At 43.7% G+C, this 25,687-nt stretch overlaps 1 protein-coding gene across 1 annotated transcript in view; it reads right to left on the bottom strand.

Annotated features, from left to right (window-relative positions):
* Positions 1 to 25,687, bottom strand: part of nptx2a (neuronal pentraxin 2a) — a gene marked incomplete at both ends in the record, with an annotated part of 39,149 nt that overhangs the window by 12,890 nt on the left and 572 nt on the right. Inside the window, 2 exons of the mRNA XM_084328801.1 lie at positions 1,231 to 1,475; positions 23,232 to 23,484. Coding sequence (XP_084184927.1) covers positions 1,231 to 1,475; positions 23,232 to 23,484 — 498 coding nt within the window. The remainder of the gene's footprint in view (positions 1 to 1,230; positions 1,476 to 23,231; positions 23,485 to 25,687) is intronic.

The raw sequence follows: 25,687 nt of genomic DNA, 5'->3' as shown, positions 1-25,687 counted from the left end.
CACAACCACATTATTTCAACCTAATAAAACTATGTTTATTGTCATTGTTTTAAGAACACAAGTTGACTTGGTTAAGAACACAAGTTGACTTGGTAATACTCACATTGAGTAAAAAAAATTGCTTTTAACATGTGCAATGTTCAATGAAATAGACAAATAAATAATAAAATGTGTTGATTAATCCCACTGGTCACAATGGTGACCGTAATAATGTTTTTGTTATAAGGCTCTGCAAATGTTACTGAATGATGTAGCAATGTATTTCCAGCTAAATTGAAATAATAAACAAATAAAGGGTCTCAATTAAATATGTGGTAGTAAAAAGAACCTGTGGGAGGATTTCAACAAGATAAATGCGACAACAGTGCAAATTATTTCACTATAATATTTCAAAGCAAAAATAAAAAAAAAAAAAAAAAAGTATAATATTTTTTTTATTTTTTTATTTTTATTTTAAATTTTTTTATGCTGCCCCCTGTGCCTATGAAAATGCCCCCGCGTGCCTATGCAGGCACGCGTGCCTAGGGTTGCCTACCCCTGCACTAGAGACCCCACAGATAACAGAGTCATGTGATGTGCCCCGCTCATTGTTTTAGCTGTTGGCCCACACCCATTGTAAACATTTCTTACAAACTCTCACATTTCTACATTTCTACTGTCTCTCACATTCCAAGCTGCTTCCCACACACCCTGTATAAACAGTTTCTGTTGTAATCCTGTACCTAGTTCCTCCTAGTAAACAGCTGCTTGAAGGAGACATGTTCTTTTGTCATTCTCAGTAGATCCCAGTATAGTTGATTTCAAACTGTTACACTTTGACTGTTTCTATAAGACTAGACACATGATCCATTCATTTTGCACATGATTTAATGATTAGTTACTGAGTTCCTTAACCTAGAAAGAGACATCCTTTTCTCTTATCTGTATGAACACAAGTTTCAGGCAGGATGTAGCTTTGAGGGTTTTTACAATCTAGTGATCTTTTATGACTTGCAGAGGACAGCTGTCTTCTGACCTTCTGTGCTTAAACCTTTTCTTTTAGGAACATTTTCCAGTACATTTTAGGATTTATGGTTATCAAATAATACTACACGCTCCCTATTTATTATTATTATTAGATGCCACGCACATCCCGGCAATGGCACTTTGCTTTACATCGATGACGATCGTTGTGCCTGTGTTAATCACCATAGGTGGATGAATGAGGCAAGGACGAGTGAATGGACCTACCTTATCATTAACTAGCAGCTCAATGGGGTTGTTCCCCCATTCGATGAGCACTATTTCGTTCGCCTGGCCTGGTACGCCATAGGAGAACGGGGTGCCGATGCCAGGGCTGGCGCTGGACTTGATCCACATGCACACGGTGAAGGCGTACATCTCCGGCAGGCTCTTCTTGATGCGTCCGTACAGGTAGTTAGTACGGAGCGGGAGAGACACCTTGAAGTCCTCGGGGGACTTGAATGCATTGTTACCTGTTGATAGAGAGGTCGATAGATTAGACTAATATTATAGTATGTTTATGGTGATTATTAGCCTGGTGTTAGAACCTGCTTGGTATTCAGTACTGATCACAACACGTTCTGAAGCTCTTATGATGATTATGATGATAAGAAGATGATGATGACGATGGTGGTGGTGATGCTAATGATGATGATGATGTTCATGATGATGACGATTGTTTACATTTAATGGAAATGATGGATGAAGATGGTGATGATAATGGTGAGGAGGAGGAAGAGGGAACGAAGGAGGAGGGGGATGATGAAGACGGGGAGTGGAGAAGTGTTAACATGCTTTAGAATCACTCAGGCTAGCCTTATATCAACAAACAAGCCAGTGAGAAACTGTCTAGATTTGTCAGTTAAAGCGAGACCACAAGAGTAGAAAATGAAACACGAGGCAGTCCACAATGCACAAGAAAGAGAATAATCAATACATCACGAGTGATCAACAGAAAGTGTGCATGTGCGAGAGAGATGAAAAAAATCATCCTTAGAAGAGAGGATGCTAAAGAAATAGAGTTGAGAGGAGTGATAAACACACACACACAAACACACACAAACACACACACACACACCTACACACACACACACACACACACACACACACACACACACACACACACACACACACACACACACACACACACACACACACACACACACACACACACTGCTGCCATAGTAACAGTTGATATGTTTCTTAGCAGCGGTTTCAGGCCAAGGAGACATGCTGCACATTCTAAATAGTCTTGGCATTGGGAGTATTATCATTGGACCCTGTCTATTGTCATCACCAGCAGGAGTGGTGGCTGCTGCAGAGCTGCAGTACTGTCTGTTTAGGCTTCATCCGATGTAGAAATACTGAACCACAGCATGTGACATGTGGTAGCCTGGTGGGGGTAGCCTATACGTATAACGAAGGTTATCCTACTATAACCCTAGTTATATGAATATGGCTTTACGCTCTGCTCCATTGGAACTGTCCCTTTAATCATATGCTATCATGAAAACGTTCAACCACATGCACTCACCTACACCTGCCTGACCACGCCCACATCCGCTCAATTATAAGCGGCGTCATGGGCATACTACCAGCTCCTTCCACAGTCTTTCACCGCCGAAAAGGAAGACACATGGGGTCCTCAGTGAATCAGAGCAGAGAGCTCGCCATATTCATATAACTAGGGTTATAGGATAACCTTCGTTATATTTCATATGGCTTTACGCTCTGCTCTATTGGAACACAAGAGCGGAGCAGAGCGGAGAGCCCGACAGATGTACCCGCTGAGGTCCCCTACAACCATCAGAATACCGGGGAGGATCCGGGCCCCCCCGCCCCCCCTAGTGAGGGACGGGAGGGAGACCGGACCCGACTGTGCGAAGAGGGAACAGTACCTCAACGCACAGGGAGAGCAGACCGCGGGACTCACCTTTGTTTAGAAGGGCCCGCGACTACTCGGTCGCGCATCCCGCACGCCACCAGGGAACGGACGTGAAGCAAAAAACCCAAGCCACAGCCCCCCAACATCGCGGGGTCGGAGTAAAAAAACCCAGACCCAGTGGCAAGGCCGTAGCAGCGGGGCGCGGAGGAGGCCCCAGCCCCAGGCCACATCCCGGGGGCCAGGACCCCCCGAAAAAGGGGCCTGGCAAGGTCAACGAGGCTGCGGCATCGAGACCCCACCAGACGGTCACTGGTGACACCACCCCCCACATCGCCAGCGTATCGGACAGGGCCTACAATAGGTGAAGGCCCTTCTCCACCTGGCACGCCATTCCGAAGCGCTCCAAGGAGGCTTCCCCCCCACAATGTCATGGGGCCAGCTGGCGCACCGGGGAAACAACCCTCCAAGGAGGTTGATCCCTCAATCCAGGCCGACAGGTCTTAACAAGAGCAGAACTCGACCTGCACCCGGAGCACTGCGGACTAGACAGGCGCCTAAGGGGCTAACTGTAAGAACAGTATCCCGGCGGAAAGGGTATTCGGTATGCCGTGCACCATGGCACAATCTCATGGGGTCACAAACCTCGTGGAGTCGGAGTTAGCCAACTCCTCCAGCAAACAGATTCCACCACGAACCCTGACCCTGCCAATTTAGCTAAAGACAGAAAGGAAAACACTATAGGTATTTTTTTAGACTTATCAAAGGCATTTGATACAGTCAATCACAATATCCTCCTGCAGAAGCTCTCACATCTTGGAATAAAAAACAATGCACTGCTATGGTTCACCAGTTACCTTAAAGATAGACGTCAGTCTGTATCCTATAATGGGATAAATTCTCCTTTTCTTCCTTTACTTTGCGGTCTGCCCCAAGGTTCAATTATTGGGCCTTTGTTATTTTTGTTATATATCAATGACCTCCCTAACGTCTCAGACAGGCTGTCGAAAATTTTATTTGCAGATGACACGTGTGTATTCTATTCACATAAAGATCCGGATACCATCATTAGGGTCATAAATGAAGAACTTAACAAACTATCAATTTGGTTTAAATGCAACAAATTATCACTAAACATTAAAAAAACGAATTTCATTTTATTATTTTATTTTATTTTATATTTTATATTTATCTTGATATAATGTAATTTTGCTTCCTGGTGAATGCCACATGCAAGCCCCTTGAGGGTTTTTAGGCAATTCTCCTACACATCCCTTGTGGACTATATTGTATTATATATGTAACTGTTTTTATATGTGTAAATAAACAAACAAACAAACAAACAAACATGCAGGGGCATACTCTCGGTCATCCAGGGTCAGACCCGGGCTCAACCGGAGAGTCGACTGCTACCAACACACCGGGGAGACAACCACCCCCCTATGTTTATTAACAGAAAATGGTTGCTCCCTTAACCCATTAAGAAACCCCGGAAACATAACTGCGTGTATACACAGCAGTGGAGGTTTCTCTATGACAACACGTGAAACACAAATTCACTCATAATTCATAATAATTATTAATTTACATATATATATATATATATATATATATATATATATATTAAATGAATAGTACAAACACCATGCCATCTTTCAAAACATACCGGTAATCTTAACCAGCCAATGGCATGGTAAAAGCTATAACAGATATACACCCATCAATGCGTTCACCTGCTATTAACCTCAAAGCCATCAAGGTCAAGCCAAAGCAGACCTCCTCTAAAGAAGTCCAACAAATAAAATTAGCCCTCCTAAATGTCAGATCACTGAATAATAAAACATTTTTAGTAAATGATCTGATTAAAGAAAATAACTTAGATTGCATTTGCCTAGTAGAGACATGGCTAAATAATGACACAGCTACATCAATAATGATAGAGGCTTCTCCACCAGACTATAATATAATATTTATCAAATACCCAGAAAAAATAGAAGGGGTGGCAGAGTTGCAGCAATTTTCTCCTCAAAACTCTTGTTTAGAATCACGGAACTAGGCAAGTTCATGTCGATGGAATATCTTGCCATTGAGCTCAAAACAGAATCAACCATTATTGTCACAATATACCGACCACCCAGACACTCACCAATATTTATACAGGAGCTCTCTGAACTGATCTCATTATGTGTTACCGGATATGATAAGGTGATCCTAAATGGAGACTTGAACATCCATTTTAATAAGAAAACAGACTCCAAAACTATAGAGCTAGAAAATCTACTGGATAGCTTTGACCTAACACAACATATAACAAATGCAACTCACAAGCTTGGAAATACATTAGACTTAGTTATAACAACAACTGGGCTAAGCATAACAAATGTCTCAATAACTGAATTACCTGTCTCCAACCATCACTGTATATTTTTTGATACTCAAATAACCCTTACTAAAACAAAAAAATAAATCATAGTTAAAAAGAGGCTCCTAAACGACAAGGCTGAATCAGATTACATGAACCACACAATCATGACAGCTCTCTAAATGAAATGGTAGAAAATCTCAATGATGCACTGTCATCTGTATTAGATTCTGTCGCCCCACTAAAAATGAAAAAGAAAAAAACCAGAGCCTTGCCCTGGCTGAACTATAATGCTGTCAACAAAGAAAAAAGGAAATGTCGTGCAGCAGAGCGAAAATGGAGAAAAACAAAAACCACCATATGCTGTGATATATACAAAGATGCTTTAACTGCTTATAATAAAACCATCCGCTTAGCAAGGAAATACTACTTCTCTAAAATCATTACAGAAAATGCTGGAAACTCCAGAATCCTTTTTTCCACTATTAATCTACAACTCAACACTGCCCCTACACCTCCTCAGTCATCAACGGTTAAGTGTGAAGAACTTGCACTATTCTTTAACAACAAAATAACCTTGATCAGGGCCAGCATTACTCATGATGGAAATAAAGCTGATTGCAGCAAACCGTGCAATGTAACCATGAGAAGTTTCACATGCATCACATTAGATGTACTCTGCAAAACTGTCTCAGAATGTAACTCCTCCACCTCAGACATTGACCCTATACCTACAGCTTTCTTCAAACGGGTGTTTAATAGTGTTTCAAGCCCTGTGCTAGATATCATAAACACTTCCCTTAGAGCTGGTATTTTCCCAGATGCCTTCAAAACAGCAGTTGTAAAGCCATTACTAAAAAAACCTAACTTGGATAGTAATGAAATGGCAAATTATCGTCCAATATCCAACCTACCATTCATTAGCAAAGTACTTGCAAAGATAGTTTCAGTTCAAATAAATTCCTTTCTTGAAGAAAACAACATCTTAGAAGAATTTCAGTCGGGATTCAGAAAATATCATAGCACTGAAACTGCCCTCACCAAAATAATCAGTGACCTCAGGCTAAACTCTGACGAGAATAAGATCTCCATCCTTATCCTGCTAGATCTCAGTGCAGCATTTGATACAATCGATCACGATATTCTAATCGATCGTCTTGAAAACCTTGTCGGTTTCTCAGAACATGTGCTAAGCTGGTTCAAAACATACATCAGAGTGAGGAAATTCTATGTTAGACTAGGAGAGCACATGTCTGATATATACGACAACAACTATGGAGTTGTACAAGGGAGTTGCTTAGGTCCTTTACTCTTCTCCCTTTACATGTTACCGCTGGGTGATATCATCAGAGAACATAATGTAGATTTCCATAGCTATGCGGATGATACACAACTGTACATATCTGCTGAACCAAATTATACAGCGATTAGCTCCATTACAGACTGCTTACTGGCAATAAATAAATGGATGAGTAAGAACTTCCTGAAACTAAATGAGAACAAAACTGAAATTCTAATTATCGGCCCCAAAACTAAAAAAGAAACGTTAATAAAGAACCTAGGAGGACTAACCCCTTGGATCAAATCTGAGGTCACTAGTCTCTGGGTTATCATAGATTCAGAACTGAACTTCAATGCTCATATTAGCAAAGTAACGAAAACAGACCAGGCTGCAGAAACAAATTAGTGGGGGGGCATAAAATGTTCTCGGGGGGGCACAATGGTTTTTCAACACAGGTTCCCTTTTATACGTTTCAGCTGGGACAACGGCGCTGTGGCTTGCTTGGCGCTGCCCACAGTGCTGAACTAAACAGCAGAGAGGCAATTGAAAAATCTAATTTCTCTCTATCTTAAGAACATTCACTTATACAAAAACAGACTGAACGGATATATATATAACAGACCTGCTGGGGCAGCGGACTGAGAGCAGGGGACACAAACAGGCTGGATAAGATGGTCAGGAAGGCCAGTAGTGTAGTTGGGGTGGAGCTGGACTCTAGCGAGGGTGGCGGAGAGGAGGAACCTACTGTACACCTACTGTAGACTTCAGTATATATATATATATATTTTTTTTTTTTTTTGTTAAGATTTCTTTTTTGGCGTTTTATCGCTTTATTTCTACTGGGCAGTCCAGTAGGGAGAGACAGATGAGGAATGGGAGACAGAGTGGGGGGAAGACATTCTGCAAATAACGACAGGTTCGGGAGTCGAACCCGGGTCGGCCGTGTCGCGGCTGAGCGCACTATGTGGTTTGCCACTGGGGCACCCCGACTACAGTATATTTGTACTGTATTTATTTACTGTATCTTTTATTCTATTTGTATTCTATTTCATTTTATTCTATTCTATTCTTATGCCATTTGTTTTGTTATTCTTATTCGTGACTTGTTCTGTCTAAATGTTTAATGTTGAGTGATTTGCAGTGTCAAATTTCCCTCAGGATAATACATTTCTATTCTATTCTATATCTTTGAAAAGTCTCCATTTATTCAACACTTCTGAATTCACTGACAAACTGAACTGAACTAACTAAAATAAGGTGCATAAAAAAGCAAACAAAATTCCTCCACAGGCTACTCACCATCATTAGTAGAGCGGCAAGCGGCGTTTGGGGACAGAGTGAAATCTTCTTAAAACACTGCCCCTCCACTCATTCCTGAACTTTTTTGTTAAGTCCTTCTCAAATGCCAACTGAATTAAATTGGCCTTGCGTCGATGAAGCATACTAAGGCGATGTTCTGTAAAGACGTTCTTGAGGGTAGAAAACGAATTCTCACAAAGTGCCGTGCTAGCTTCAGTAGTGTTGTTGTTGACATCAGTCCCCACTAGGGCTATCCCCGACTAAGGATTTGGATAGTCGACTTTGATTGACAAAAATTATTATTATTTCTTTTTTTGTTTTTACCAGGGTGGGCACAGCTGACTCAGTGGGCGGGCCCGGCCCCCTAATGCCCGCCCATGGCGCCGGGTCTGAACGAAAACATCGTTCTTCCATCTCAGAAATATAGCAAAAGTACGACCATTTATTAATCAGAACGATGCTGAGAAGCTAATTCATGCATTCATATCTAGCCGGTTAGACTACTGTAATGCACTTTTCACAGGTCTCCCTAAGAAAACCACAGAGAGGCTTCAGCTAATCCAAAACTCCGCAGCCCGACTGCTAACTAGAACCAAAAGGAGAGAGCACATTAGTCCAGTCTTAGCTGCTTTACACTGGCTTCCTGTAACATTTAGAATTGACTTTAAGGTCCTTCTCCTTACATACAAAGCTCTAAATGGACAGGGACCTATCTACATCACCAACACTCTAATAAATTACACGCCAGCAAGAACACTGCGATCATCAGCTGCTGGACTACTAGAGGCTCCCAGAAACAGTCAAAAGAGGATCGGTAATGCAGCCTTTATCAACTATGCCCCAAAACTGTGGAACAAACTACCCCAAAACATCAGGGAAGCCAACTCGCTAGACATTTTCAAAAGACAGCTTAAAACCTATCTCTTTGCTCAGGCATTTCAATGACTTACCTGCACTATTCTTACCCTGCCTACTTTTCTATGCTAATTTTATCTTATTTTACACTGCCTATCAAATTCATGTGTCGGTTATCACACTTTTTACTTCTTACTGATGACTATTTTTAAACTGAATCATTTTAAACTATTTTTCACACTTTTTACTGTAACCTTGCTATTTACATTTTTTACTGTTGTTGTATGTCCGTTCTATTTAATAATTTTTTGACTATTTTTAAACTTAATCATTTTAAACTACTTTATTATATGTATTACTGAATAGAGAGCCTATTAGGATGCTAGATCCTAATGTGAAACACTGTGATTTACCATACCCTGCTATGCTCACCCATGCCTGTATTTTTACTGTTGTGAAGCACTTTGAACTGCAACCTCTGTATGAAAAGTGCTATACAAATAAAGTTATTATTATATATATATATATATATTTTTTTTTATTATTATTATTTTTTTTTTTTATTCGAAATGTTTTCATCTGTAAAAAATGCCAGTGAATTTTTTTTCTTCTTCAAAAATGGCCAAAATTGACAGCTCTGAGCAGGCCTGCACTGCAGTAATGACTGCAGTAAATATTCGTGCAGAATAACTGCACAGGTTGACCCAGGATTAAATAAATAATAAATAGTAGCCAATCAAAATAGGCTATTAACGTCATCTAAGCACGGTCCGTGCATTTAAACTCTTGCCATTGAATGCGGGATTGAATGATTGACAGCCTTGACATCCAATCAGAGTATGGCTCCTACTCTGCAGCTATGTAGCTACACGGAGGTTGAATGATTGACAGCCTTTAGTTCCAATCAGAGAATGGCTCCTACTCTGCAGCTCTGTAGCTACACGGCTGTTTCTCCCCTCGCGGGATTGATTGATTGATTGAACATTTTATTAACAGAGCAGCCACATTCGAAACCTCTAAATTAGTGTATCTAACATTTAGCACTTTAATAGCAACTTATTTTTCGCCGGCGGGACATTTACTGAGGACCAGCACAACACACCTGTGGATATTATGATTTAACAAGTCTATCTGTCCAGGAGGATGACAACATTATTGCAGATACTGTAAGCAGGCAGCCTAGCAGTTTCTAGCTTGGATGCTAATAACTACTAACGTTATCACGCTAGCTTGGATGCTAACTAACGTAATTAAGCTGGTCATGGTTCATGGTGAGCTGTTTGTGTTATAACGAGACAGCAAATTAATGAATGAATGAAAACTTTATTTGGGTGAATCGCTTGGGTGACTGTCTGAGTGACCACCTGTCGGAGTCGGAGTCCCGAAAATGGAACGTGTGTCACGCATCAACAGAACAATGTTTAGTGGATTTGGACAGCATCCTCACGCAAATGAAGGATCGATTAGATCACAAAAGACTGCTGCTGTTTGTTGCATTGCTGGATTTGCAACTGCAGAGGAGGTCATTGAACGTTTCATCAGAAAAGAGCGAAGGATGGATTTCATTTACAAGGAGCGACAGGGACACTATTTCCTCCTAAGAAGTAACGTCGTCAATGGTGAGTGAAATTCTTTTTTTTTCTCTCTCCTCTCCTCCCCTCCTCCTCCTCCTCTCCTCTCCTCCTCTCCTCTCCCTCTCCTCTCCCCTCCTCCTCCTCTCCTCTCCCTCTCCTCCCCTCTCCTCTCCTCTCCTCTCCTCTCCTCTCCTCTCCTCTCCTCTCCTATCCTCTCCTCTCCTTTCCTTAATCAGAGTTTCCAACGCTATAGGTCTATATGACAGGCGTTGTACTCTTAAATAGTAATGTATATTTTTAGATTTGGTATGTCATAAATGTCTGGATGTAGCAGTACTGTCTATATCTCTGTATGTCATATATAGATGTAGCAGTACTGTCTATCTGTATGTCATGTTATGATGAATTGAAAATGGGGGACCCTGATGTAAACAAGACGAAAGTCTTTCTCTGATCTGCATCCCCTTAAGAATTGTGTGTATTGAGCCGTACTGTATTGTACCCATTCTGCAATCTGTTAAATAAAGTTTTCATTCATTCATTCATTCATTCATTCATTCATTCATTCATTCATTCATTCATTCATTCATTCATTCATTCATTCATTCATTCATTCATTCATTCATTCATTGTCCTTGTGTTACATAAAACCCATCTGTGGCCTCGTGCAGAGGAAGGTGGTAAATACATGTTAAGATATTCCAATGTACAGTTTTGCATACCATTGACTCAGAATGGTCTGTTTTATTGAAATCGTCACAGCAGTATAGTTTGTTTATACTTCAGAGGTATGATATTTAAACATGGTCCCCAAAATGAATGGAAGCGAATGAGGAGCCTGACACCTGGGAGGAATGGGGGTGTTGCAGCGTTGGGGATGTTTAAAAAATATAATTTAATATATAATATAACATAATAATTTGTGCTTCACCTAAACATTTGGTCAGCAGCCTCCACTGATACACAGGCTATACAATGCAGTTCAAGGCGTTTCAGGTTTAAAAAGGGTTAACCCAGGCCAACAGGTCAACGAGGGCAAGGCCCGACCTGGGCCTACACAGGGATGCATAGAGGAGTTGACAGAAGCAGCCTCCCCGACAGCCCCCTCCCATCCCCGGTTTAGCAGGGAGGGAGGGGTGAAAACAAATGGAGAAGGACCAACCCACCTAACATTGTGAAAAAAGGTACAACATAGTATGGACCAATGCACACCACTGTTAACACATCTTGTGCCAAGAACGAGTTACGCCGTTTTTGCCCGGCATGCGTTGAACGCCAAGAACGACTTACGCCGTTTTTGGGATCAATATAGTTTTTTTTCGCCATGGCATTCATAATTCATCCAGCCAACCTCCGGACTCCAGCGGGACCCTGTATGAGATTGCAATGCCTCAATACCGCCGCCTGGTGGATGGTCGGGCGAGTTACACTCTCTTGTTACGGGACTCTAGACAAACCCTATAGTGCATTTGGATCGCTTTCTAAACTTAATAATCTATATGATTTTGGCGTTTATTGCGCCATACAAACCGGAAATGGATGTAGGAGATCGGCGTCAAATAATTGGGATATTTTTCCTCCGGTGAACGGCAAGAGGACACTAACGTTATTTTCAGCCCGATTGTTTATTCATTTCACTGCAAACCATCTGATCAACGTATCAACCCATAGTAAATAAAGCCGTTACTGACGATCAAGGAATTAGGAACGACCCCCCCCCCCCCTTTCCTTCACGCATGATGAAGCATAATGTATACAGATCATATACATTTAAATGTTTTAATATAGCATGTATAGGAAAGAAACGCCAATCGATAATCTATCATATGCGTCAGGGCCTATAACTATACTGTTTTTGGAATTACAGCAGAAAAGATTAAAAACATACTTATATTCTAGAAGGTATTAACACAACAATGTATGAATGAAAAAATATAACGTTCCCACATCCTGAACGATAGATAATCGATGTTGAATGGGCCATAGTAATGTCAATATAGCAATCAAATTTAAAAAGTTATAGCCCTGCAAAGAAGGTAAACATCTCCATAGGCTTTCAACGGTGGCATACTGGGTATATTGATGGATATAACCCATGGCGCCCAATGTGTTAAGGGCAACTTGTAGTGGCATCTATATGACACACACATTCATGTCATCAACCCCTGTGACGTCCGGCCCGCCCTGGCATTTTCCCCCTGGAAAAGCTCAGGGTCCTTCGGGGTACCAGAACTTGTCGGCGCCCCGGCGGACAACAGGTTAAACTGATCCGGTCCGGCGCGACCAGGACAAGTCCCGTGCCCTTGTCATGCCGCCGCCCCCAGTCACAGAGGGCGCCACCAAGACGGTCAGTACGCGAACGCACCGCTCCCGGTGGCCTACCCAATGGGCGTGAAACCCCCCTGCCAATCTACTCTGTCATCTCCCCCCGGAGATGTACGCGAGTCCTCGAGTCTAACCTAGTGCACTGGTGCTCGGTAGAGATAAAAATCTCCTTCCCAGCCGACCGCATAAAAAACGTTTTTATGATGTTGGGCAACCAAGGCTCGCCGGTCCCAAAAGGCTGATTCAATCATTGAAAAACACCCTGGGCCAGCGCTGATCGGTCTCGTAAGACCAAACACTGACACAGCGTGTATGCTCGTAAAGAACCCGAGAACAGTGACGGCGAATTTCTAACAAGAAAGAGCCCCACAATGTTTCCCCTCGCTGTCTGGGACGAGCAGCAGGAAGCCTGTACTAGAGACACAGACACGGGATCTTATACGACGAGCCTGGGAATAAAAACTGCGTCAATTCTGCTCTTTATGTAAAAGGGGAAGACAGCGGTTTTCCCAGAGAGACCTCAACGTGAGTGAAACAATTGAAAAAGGTTCATGTAACAGATTGGACTAAGTAGACAAAACAGCCCAATATACACTACTGTTAGAGAGCAGAGCAGAAGGACCAACAGTCTCGACTGCATCGCATCATCTATCCTTTACAATGACAGCGGTCTGTAGCACAGGCCCTGTAACTCACGGACATGTCTCTTGGCCAATAAGAAAAACGCGCCTGTGACGTCTTCAATGGCCGGGGAAATCCCGTGTCCCACTATCCTAATTTGGTGTGGGAGACAGGGAACCCCCCCTCCCCCATCCCTGTGACGAGAGGGAGACTGATAGGTAGAAAGGCACAACCTCTCGGCCAATCAGTTTCGTAAAGGATATAACTATATCCGGGGGGGTATTTGTCCACCCCCCTCAACCACCTCACCCATGATACAACGCAATAAAAAAGGCAGAGCCGTGACACCAGTTGTATAGTGCGCTAAATGAAAGCACATACACTTGTAGCATAATAGCTTTACATCCTGCACGCCAACCACAGCTGATAACCTTGTTTGTGTAAAAAACGGGTTTTATCCACGGCTCTGGCTTATGTGCGAAAAAACTTGCCACTCGCTATTTTTTTATCTTTACCCTTAAGCATAGAAAAAATACCAGACTGAAGAGAGGGACTCAAAAAATCCTTGGTTTACATGCTACTATGTACAACTCTGTAAGCTAACAATAGCACACCAGTTGCGGACTCAAATGCTACGTTTTATCCTAAAGCGTATTTACTGTACATGAAACACACAACCCTCATCGTACAGCGAAGCCGTCAAGTTCACTTTTACCACGTAAGAAAGAACACTGGCTTAGGTAGAGAGAAAGGACATAAGCCCTTGGCTAAGTGCTAGAAATACAGGCCTTGCAAGTTATACAAAACAGCAACCAAAGCAAATTTCGGAGAAAAACAGTCCCCCTTTAGGAGAGACCCTTTATGTTATTACAGTAACCAAAATCATTTGGGGGGGGGGGGGGAGCAGAAAGGGTAATGAAATGATTGGAGCGTGCACTGTTTGACGAGTGCTTTACAGGAACACACACCATGCTCACCCATGCCCCTCTGACATGCAGGAGCTTGGCCGAGAGCGTTCTGCATTATGCGAGAGCGTTGGGCATCTCGACAATGGTGCGCCCCCCTGTCCTACCTGTACCCCCGGGTCGCAGGACGACTGGCAGCAACAATGGTGGTCTCCCCGTTGATGAGGCCTCTTGCTGGCGGGGCCAGTAGTGGCGACGGCTGGAGTCCTGCTCCGGCGTTTCGCCCATATCCTGCGGCCGGCCGTGGTGCAGGCTGACGACATCTTCTGCCAGAGACGCCGCCGAATCAGAGTGTCCAGGGCCCGCTACCTCCCCACGGCTACCGCTAACGGCTAGCTACAGGCTAACGGCTAGCTACAGGCTAACGGCTAGCTACTGAAGCTGCGTAAGGTGGAGTGCAGGCCTGGTCACTCCAGATAGCCAACTGCCTAGCCCAAAGAAAGGGCAGACAACGCTCGCCTCCCTCACAGGACAGCGTTGCCAGAGATACAGTGGCGTCGGCAGCGGAGCCCCGTTTGTACGGGCCGCTGCCGCCCTAAGCTCGGGTACAAAAAACACGCAACTCCCTTGCATACTTTCCTCCGTCTCGCTCGCATCCCTCGCAGCAGGAGGCTCAACTCACTTTCTCTTTCTGATAGGCGGGAGCCAACGTCCAGTGTGGATGGCAGTAGGGCATCCCGTCTCGGAGGTGGGACTTGAACCCAGACTCGGAGTACGGGGCTCCCAGGAAAACAAAGCACACTATGCCCGAGGGGAGAGAGCTCTGTCTTCGTGGGACGTCAAACAAGAACTCCCCGCCCCCTCCATGTAATCCTAATTGACCATTGGACGCTACAGGCTAACGGTTAGCTACCAGCTAATGGTTAGCTACAGGCTAACGGCTAGCTACTGTAGCTGTATCGGACGCGTGTATACCAAACCCAGCCGCATTTCTCGGAGACGCTCTCTGATTGGCACTGACTGACGCTCTCTGATTGGCCACTGACGCGTTTGCCCAATCTGTGACGAGCTGTGTCTTTGCCCATTTCCACGTCAAACAGCCTGCAAACTACCTGGCGTTCTATCGCCATGCTCTAAGACAGTGGTTCCCAAACTGTGGTGCGCGCACCCCATGTGGTGCGCGAGCGCCCTCTAGGTGGTGCGTGACATGAAAAGGCTAATGGTGGTAAATAAAAAAAAAAAAAAAAAATTCTTTTTTTTTTACAATCAAAGTTCATAAAAATCTTAGTCAAACCTTTAGTATTATGGATATTAAACATTCTGGCAGAGTACAACATTTTAATTAAATAAAGAAATTCCCTATCCATAGTCGCCGTGGGAATTAGATAAAATAAAAAATAAAATCTGTGCACGGAGACCAGCAACAAACCCGTTGGGGGGTGCGTCAGCTAGGTCGGGAGGTGACAGGGGGTGCACGGCCAAAAAAGTTTGGGAACCGCTGCTCTAAGACAAACTCTAACCTTAACCAACTTCGAAAGAGTGCCTAAGCTTAACCGTCGAAAGAACTTGCCGTCACGCTCTAAGACAAACTCTAACCTTAACCAACTTCGAAGAGTGCCTAAACTTAACCAGTGTAGAAACAGGCGTCGGCCAATCAGAGAGCGTCTCCGAGAAATGCGGCTGGGTTTGGTATTCACGCGTATCAGACGCGATGGAGAAGTAACGGAGGAATCCTCGCCTGGAGCCGGCTGTTCTGCGGGGCCGTATGCCTGAGCAGCCGACCCCGCACAACTGACATCTCCGTTTAGACCGTCCGCCCCCGCCGCTCACTGCCAATTGACGTGAGCGAGCAGAGGCGGAGAGCCCGTGCCGCAAGACACCACCCACCAGAGAGACCGTCGGACCAGCCGACTGCCTCCCGCAGCAATTGTATCCAGCTGCACAGCCGGAGAGCAACGCTGGCAGGGGAACTGCCCAGCGACGTGCACTCCCCTCCGGGCGCCGCTGAGGCTCACCTGCCTGCCACAAACGTGGAGCCGGAAAGCCCCACTACGCCCCGAGGAAGCCCGAATGTGAAGCGCCGGTGGAGGTCAGAATAATCTTCTAGACTCTCCGGTGGTGACGACATTATTCTTTCTTTCTCCCGAAAAACAAGAGACAATGCCAACACAGCTCCTATAACTAACTAACTACTTCAGCACTGATCTGAAAAAGGTGCACTGTAGCACGGACTTCCAGGTGGTAAAAGTAGGGAAGGAGCTAGTAGTATGGCCATGACCCCGCTTATATGTGAGCGGATGTGGGCGTGGTCAGTCAGGTGTAGGTGAGTGCACGTGGTTGAAAGTTTTCACGCTAGCATATGATTAAAAGGACAGTTCCAATAGAGCAGAGCGTAAAGCCATATGAAATATAACTTAAGTGTATCCAAATGTCGTTTTTTATGTGCTTTTCTTGAGGGCTCCATGCTTGTGCTGGCTCATGACCAGTGATGCCACTAACGCGTTACTAAGTAACGCGTTATTGTAATCTGATTACTTTTCCCCGAAAATTGTAATCTAACGCGTTAATCTTTACAAGCCAGTAATCTGATTGCAGTTAATTGTCCAAGTGGCTGTGCGTTACTATTTCGTTACTATCTCATCATAATGCAGGCGGAATGCAGTATTTTCTTTCGTTTTTGACAGTCAAATATACGTTTGGAAAGCTTTTCCTTGTATTGGGGAGTGACGTCACAGCACGCAACCTCGCGTGTTGAGCCATGCTGGTGGGCGCGGCTGTTATTGTTATTATCAGGCTGACCTGCGAGCTAGCAGGGAGACGCTCGCGCTCGTAACGCTTTCTTGCACTGGAAGTTCACTAGTCTACTTAACGTTTGTGTAAGCTAAGCCGGGTGAAAAAAACATTCACTTTGCGGAAGAAACAAAATACTGTCTACCGCATATGGAATATACAGCACAGCACGACCATCGACTTCTACAGGACTCGGAGCTGCACCAGGCTCACCAGCCAAACAGTATGTTCCACCTTTGAGTTAAACATCTTTTGCATTGCACTATTCATGAACATGGAACACCATACTGCAGTATGTAGGTTGTCTTCCCTCCCCGCCGTATGTATATTTCCCTCCCACCCACCCACCCACCCCCTCCTAATGTACAGTCCCCTCCCCATCATATGTATATACTCTGTCAGGATCTAGGGGTAACAGTACTGTATATTTGAATACCGCTTATGTCACAAATGTATCAGTACTAAATACCTATATGTCCCTATGCCATAAATGTCATGTATGTTGTGTATGTCATAAATGTCTATATGAATTGAAAATGGGGGACCCTGATGGAAACAAGACAAACGTCTTTCTCAGGTCTGCATCCCCTTAACAATTGTATGTATTGAGCCGTACTGTATTGTACCCATTCTGCAATCTGTTAAATAAAGTTTTCATTCATTCATTCACACAATAATAAATAATAATAACGTAGAACCATATCTGAATGGGGCAGGCCTCAAAGGTAGGCTACATATCAGCCTACATGTGGTGTTATTGACCATTTATCTTTTGTGAAATCTATAGATCTATAGATAGCAAGATAGGCCTACCTGCCCTATTAGTACATTTTACTCAAACTGAGTACATTTTACTAATTTTTTTTTGTCATTCTTATGTTGTGGCAGCAGCAGGGACGACGACTTCGTAACCTAGTTACTTTCAAAGTAACTAAGTTACTCTGATAATCAAGTAATCAGTAAAGTAACTAAGATTACTTTTTAAAGGAGTAATCAGTAATCAGTAATCAGATTACTTTTACAAGTAATCTGTGGCATCACTGCTCATGACAGGCACATGCTGATTAGCAATTCCATTGGGCACAAGGTGAATTATTTCCAACTGCGCCTGTTTGGTAATTTTGTGACTTGAAGGGAGCCCACTTGCACCGCACGTGGGTGGAGTGGTGTAGCGGGGGAGGAGGGGGGGGGTCAATACAAATCTGCTTACGCAGTACAATTTTGGTATCTATTTTGTCATAAAATCACGCCTCTGCCCGCTCGCACCACATGTAAGTGCAGATGCTGGAGCTCTGAGCTGTTATCATGCCGATAGCCTAGCACACAGGAACATCTGTTCAACAAGCCATTTTTATGGATGTTACACAATGCATCCCACTTTGAGGTAAATCCCTCAACTGAATGGATGGCCTTTTAATCAACACATCACAACAAGCTATTTAAGCTTTACACTTGTGGTTATTGAATTCATGCGTGAATCTGAATCAGTCGATACAGATAATAACACATGGAACACCTCACGACACTAGTTATTCTACCTAAAAGAATCCAATGCAACAATGAGCACAGCGCACTAGTGGAGAAAAGGACCCGTCAGGAGAGTGACAGATGACTAAATAGTAGTCCTCGAATTCCGGTAGAAACCTAATTAAGAGTAGTAGTGTGTCTTCTCAATCTACTGTCTGATCTGCAGTAGAACACTCCTCACAGTGGCAGAATTAGTCTACACACCTGCGTCTTCAAGACTGTGAAATGTGTGAGTGACAGGAGATATGTTACATCTTGTGAGATAGACCAGCCTGTAGAATAATGATCCTGTCATATATATTTTTGGATTTATATTTACTTACTGTAAATATGACAAAACCAATTAATGAAAATGATGGTTTTGATAGTTTATCAGTGAGCTGGATACAATCCTACCTGGAGGGGAGGGAACAGATGGTGGAAGTAAACGGTACCCTATCCCCCCCCCTCACAGTGAGCTGTGGTGTTCCACAAGGAAGCATACTAGGACCGCTACTATTCCTAATTTATGCAAATGACATGTCGTCAGCTTGTGACTGCAACTTGTTCCTGTTTGCGGACGACTCAGCCCTGCTGGTCTCTGACAAGAACAAGTTACAGGTTGAAAAAGCCCTCAGCTCGGAACTAGGCAGAATCTGCATATGGCTCGCCGACAACAAACTATCATTACACATGGGCAAAACAGAGTCCATTCTCTTCGGTTCAAATAACAAACTCAGCAAGACCGACGGCTTCTCGGTTACAGTGGGTGACAATATTATCACAAGGAAAGATGAAATTACCTACCTGGGTTCCATCCTAGAGGCTAATCTTTCCTGTGACAAAATGGCATCCAATGTAATAAAAAAAGTCAACCAACGAACGCGATTCTTGTACCGGATCTCCTCTCTGGTAAACAAGAATACCCTGAAGACTCTAGCAGGAGCACTCATTCAAGGGTACTACGACTATGCTTGCACCTCATGGTACCAAAGCACCTCAAAGGCACTAAAAAACAAATTACAAACATCTCAAAACAAGCTAGTCAGACTACTACTTGACCTGACTCCTAGAATCCACCTCACCCCTGCCCACTTTGACAACCTAGGATGGCTTAGAGTAGACGACAGAGTACAGCAACTTGCAATGGGCCTGGTCTACAAGATACACTACGCGACCAAGGTACCCATGTACATGTCAAAATACTTCCCAAAGGTCAGTGAATACCACGATCACAACACCAGAGGGAGCTCCACAAATCATGTAAAACCCAGATTCGGCTCAAACAAGGGACTAAACACGTTTCGCAATTATGCCACATCAATGTGGAACGCCCTACCCAAAGCTGTAAAGGAATGTGAATCACTACCCACTTTCAAAAACACTCTCAAAAAACACCTACGTGAGACTGCAATTCGAAACTGGCCTCTACAAATGTCCTAACCTAGTTGTACAGTAAATGACCAAGTAAGGCTTTGTCAATATTCCAATGTACAGTGTAAAATGTGTGTGTGTCCCCTACCCAACCCCCCCCCCCCCCCCCCCCACCTCCAATGTACAGCACTCACCCAACCCCACCCAACCAACCTCCTCCAATGTACAGTTTCTACGCCAAATGTATATACACTCCTTTTCTGGACACTTTTGTATCACAAACAGTACTGTATTTGCAAATCTGATATGTCATAAATGTATAGATGTAGCAGTACTGTCTATCTGTATGTCATGTATGTCATATATGTTATGATGAATTGAAAATGGGGGACCCTGATGTAAACAAGACGAAAGTCTTTCTCTGGTCTGCATCCCCTTAACAATTGTATGTATTTGAGCTGTACTGTACTGTACCCATTCTGCAATCTGTTAATAAACTTTTCAATCAATCAATCAATCAATGGTTTCAATAGGTGTAGTAGGATATGGAACACATCAAGTCTATGACACTAAAATAAATCATCCATTCATTTATAATCGGATGATGTGGGATGTATAGCCTAATATATAATATAATTGTCTACATGCCCATATTGCCATTGGGTCTCTTTGGCCTTGGTTGAAGTTATTCTAATGTAGCCAGGTATGTGTTGTTCTTAAGTGAGAGCAGCTGATTTGATCATAATTTAAACGTCCCATGCATTATAAATGGCCTTTTCCAGTGTTTAGCATTGTTTCTTAGCAATGGGGGATTATATCAATGTGGTCTGTGCGCGCAGTAGGGTGACCAGGTGTCCCCCTTTTGGTTGTACTGTCCCACCATTTGACCAAATGTCCCGCGTCCCTCATATTGAGAGGATGTCCCTCTTTTCGAAGCCAAAAAAAACATGCGTCTAAAAGCCCCTCCCTACAGACAGTAAACGTAGCAACCCGCCTCTTGTCCACACACATTGCTCTGATTGGTTATAGTACTTTAGCGCGCTGCTTGCCTGCTTGTGACGTGACTGAGTCGTGACGCTACCTCATATCGCAGATCTGATTGGTTATAGTAATTTAGCGCACTGCTCTGCTCGTGAGAGTTGAACTTGTGACGCTACCTCATATTGCAAATCTGATTGGTCAAAAAAAACACAACAACATTACAAGCGAACTAGTTCAAGATGGAAAGCAGTAAAAAGAAACGGACCTGCAGTTACAACCAAGACTGGCAAACGACACATGACTGGGTGAGGCAGATGGCAGGCAATCCGCAGCAGGCTTTCTGTGTTTTGTGTCATAGTTCGTTTTCAATTGCGCATGGAGGAGAATACGACTTGAAGCGCCACAGTGGACGTGAGTCTCACTTGAAAGTGGTTCACCAAAAAGAAACATCCAGATCTATGGATACGTTTCTTTTTAAACCAAACAATGATAGCCAGACGGACAAGGTCACTGCAGCTGAGATAACAAGTGTCTATCACACAGTACAACACTCCCATTCATACAGGTCAGCCGACTGTGGTATGAAACTAGCTCCTGTCATTTTGCCAGACTCAGTTATTCTAATAAAAAAATGTACATTATCTATCTGTCCCACTTTGTCCCACCAAAATCTTACTGTTGTCCCACTTTGTCCCACCAAAATCTTACTGTTGTCCCACTTTTGGACTTTTTGCATCTGGTCACCCTAGCGCGCAGGAGTGTGTGTAAAAATGTGTGTGCGTGTGCCGCGGGTATGGTCTTCTCTCACACACACGGAGCATTTACACAGGTTGTGTGTAAATGCTCCGTGTGTCCCTCTCTCTCTCTCTATCTCTCCCTCTCTCCCTCTCTCTATCTCTCTCTCTCTCCCTCGCAGTTGGGAGCACTAGCTTATCACTGTCAAAATATCTTTGCGCATGCTCCCACTCGCACGCCCGTATTCCGATCCATGCAATAATAATCACAGAGGTATATATTGTCATTTGAAACAAGTTACCAATGCATTGTCCCGTGGCATTATGCCCCCCGCGGCGAAATTAATTAGTCTCCCCCTCAATCTCTCTCTATCTCTCACTGTGCCAGTCGCAGACTGTGTGGTTGACTGTCACTCAAATCGCTTATTGGCGGAGCCCATCCAATAACAGCCTGAATTCCAAAGGGAGAAAAATTATGCTTTTGAATACTTGATTATAAATATAAAACAATGAATTTTTTTTTTTTTTATTATTACAGATGTGTTCCATAGACTCACAGGAATTGTGTAAAGTTGCCCAAATAGTGCAAGGAATAGCAATGCATGTCCCCTTTAATAATTGAAGCTAGCCCCAACTCCACCTGCTAAAAATGTATTCCTCCTACTCCAGCCCTGCACTACGCACATGAATGCGCTTGCTGCTCTGGTAATCAAATTACCAAAGATAAGTTGGACACAACCACGTGTGCCAGTGCCCAGAGCTTACACCTGCACTTGGGCCTAGATGTTCCTGAACAACCTTGAAGCGGCTAACATCAACTACATTTTTTATCTTGGAGAACTACCCACACTAAATTACCCACATTAAAGACGTATTAACTCCTGGTACTCGGGTGCTCTAAAGTGACATACATTACTACTGTGTACCATCATTACCTACTTTGCTACCCACTGCAGCTCAAGTGCTATACGCAAGGATCATACACTGATCAAATCTAAGCTAAGTAAGGAGTTCGGTGACTATGAGGCAGGTGCTGGCTTCTGAATTCACACAATGAAGAATGCAAAGCTGTTTTCTATTCCAACTTCAAAGCACGAGAACAGAATTAAAGCAGAATGCCCCTGAATTTAAACAATGTTCTAACTTAGAACACTGGTCCCAGGTCAGCGAGTAATAATCTCCAAAAATATATTCACTAAACCTTGTTTCTTCAACACAAAAGCAATCAGCCAGGGGGACACAGGCCCTAACAGGAAAGAGTACCCAATGGCTGATGATGAGATCATTTCCCCAAAAAAATTTCTCCCCTTGAGGGGCCGTAAAAAGTTTATCGCTATGTCCTGTTATTTTGACATCTATCATCAAAGTGATACCCTGGGGTCTGGTGGGATCTGCACTCCAATACTACTTGAAATTAATTAAGCACCACCGTTGCCTTCCAAGCCTCGTTTTCCAGATCGAGGTGCTGCTCCAAGAAAGGCTCTGGGAATTTTCCACTAGGATGGCCTAATTAGTGCTAAATCTGGCAGTGAAAAAAAACGAAAAAGAAACAGGTGCCAAAGTCTAGCTGAGATCTTCCAACGTTCTTCCAACTCTTTCCTATAGGTACGTCATGGATGTGTTGTGTGGTAGAGTGGGTATGTAGGTATTGTTGTTTTAGGTGCTGCACAAACCAATCTCGTTGTACTGCATTGTGCAATGACAATAAAGCATTCTACTTTCTACTTTTTCTACTTTACTTTTCTCCAGCTCAGTGATCCTCTCCAGAAGAGAGCTGAGGGTGTTCTCGGTGCGCTGGCGATGGGCCGCTGTCTCGTTATACAGCTGGCTCTTCTCCTCCTCCAGCTCGGAGACCTTCCGGAGGAGCTGGCTCTCCAGGGACCCCAGACGCTGCCGCAGCAGGTCGCGCAGCTCCGCCGGCAGGGGAGACACGACCAAGACGCCCCCCGCCGTCGACGACGCGTTGCTGCCGGGGAGACGCAACTGCTGCTGCTGTGAGGCCAGGAGGAGGGTGGGGGGGGATAGATGAGAAATAGAGAGAAAGAGTAAGAGAGAAACAGAGAGAGAGATGGAGAGAGTATGTGATAGTGGGAGAGTGAATGAGTGAGAGAGTAAATGAGGGAGAGTGATTGAGAGAAATAGAGAGACAATGGGAGTCACAGGGATATGAGACAGACAATGACAGGGAGGGGGGGATAGAGAAAGAGAAAGAAAGAATGAGAGAAACAGAGACAGCCAGAGAGAGAGAGAGAGAGAGAGAGAGAGAGAGAGAGAGATGGAGAGAGTATTAGATAGAGGGAGAGTGAATGAGTGAGAGAGTAAATGAGGGAGAGTGATTGAGAGAAAGAGAGACAATGAGAGAGACACAGGGAAACGAGACAGACAATGACAGGGAGGGGGGGATAGATGAGAAAGAGAAAGAGTGAGAAAGAAACAGAGACAGCGAGAGAGAGAGATGGAGAGAGTATGTGATAGAGGGAGAGTGAATGAGTGAGAGAGTAAATGAGGGAGAGTGATTGAGAGAAAGAGAGAGACAATGGGAGTGACACAGGGAAACAAGACAGACAATGACAGGGACATTTAATCCTGTTAATCCACACTCAAACAGGCACTCTGTAAAAATACCTAGATTGAGGGTAGACAGACATAAATCTTCTCTATCATTTGGGTCAAAATAACCTTTTAGCACTCTTGTCGTTAATTATGGCCGCAACCCACGGGCGCGTCCCCATGGGCGAATTTGACTCTGTGACCTGGCAAACCAACCACCATGGCATGGATGGGTATTAAGTGAAGTGAAGTGAAATCAAGTGTTCCTTGATTAATCCCCTTGGGAGGATTCGGCCAGACACCAGGACTGTGTAATGTGACAGTGCCAGTTCACACCAGGCTTCCGCACAGATGGCTTTTGAAAAGGGCACAAGCGCAACAATAGGCCGCCATTCACATAGCGTCTGCATGACAACTTTATAGCGCAAATAAGAGCATCAGGTGTTCATGATTGAATATGCCGATGACATTGCCCCTGCTGTTGAACGTACCCCGAGAGTTAAACACTTTCTGACACTTCACCGTGGTGATTTATCTCGCCTGACACAATGGCACAACATACTGAATAATCCAAATGCCGCACACAGCCCCGCCCATCTTGCCTATTGGCCAGGCTGAAGCAAAGGCTCCAGGGACTTTAAATGCTCCTTTTCCACCCAAAGTCTGATTACTCATAAGGCGTGTGCATACAGTGCTGATCCCACTTTGAATAGAGGTCATTGCACCCGGGGGAATCAAATCCTATCAGTAGCATTGATCTTGCAATAGCCAATATGTAAAACAGGTTAAAATCGATAGAGATGTGATTAAAAAAGTACCACAATATGCCATCCCCCACTGCTGCAATATATCCCTCCCTTATTCGATTGGGTCACTAAAGCTCTCAATCAAGCATTAATGTGCAGGGTGGTGGGGGTTAGGGTTAGGGTTGGGGGGGGGGGGGTGGCTGTACAGTATAAACAATAATTGCATTAATCTATAAATAGGCTAAGCATTAATGTGATTGTTTATCTTATAAGGTTGTCACGTTGTGAAAAACGTGTTTCTAATGCGTATATAGCACAGCAGCCAATGCTAAATATCAGTCATTATACATGCAGTGAACATGACCTCGGGATCAGTTGAATGTCACTAAGCCATTTTACATCAATTCATACACTAGAATTAAGAAGGGGCTGCCTGGCTCCCACACAAAGCTTTGAATGTATATAAATAATATTATATTCAATTACCATCATTATAAATAGGCCAATCTCTGCAATTTTCTTCAAACGAATAACAGCGTCAATGACGCAGGTGAAAAATGCCTTGTGGAACGAATTTCATCAGTAACTTTGCATAATTAGTCACATGATTGCCGGAAAAAACATGGCGTATAGAACACATCTCATTACTTATTCAAAAAAGAAGAACTATCACTGCAACACACGCATAAAATATTTTACACCGATTTGTGTTGCTCGTTTATTATTTATGACTCAGAGATTGGTATCCGCAATACAGCTTTGGTTATTCTATGCAAGGTTACGTGCTCATTAGGTGACCCTTTGATCTCGGATTTCCTGTGTGGTCTGCAGCGGAGACGCGTATTGTTACATGGTTATGTGTAATTGTGTGTCTTGCTGCATTGGCAGTAAACGCTTAA

The sequence above is a fragment of the Notolepis coatsorum genome, assembly GCF_963971535.1.
Source record: "Notolepis coatsorum genome assembly, chromosome: 14".
NCBI lineage: Eukaryota > Metazoa > Chordata > Actinopteri > Aulopiformes > Paralepididae > Notolepis > Notolepis coatsorum.
The sequence above is the reverse complement of the archived record's forward strand: the minus strand, read 5'-3'. Positions and strand labels throughout refer to the sequence as shown.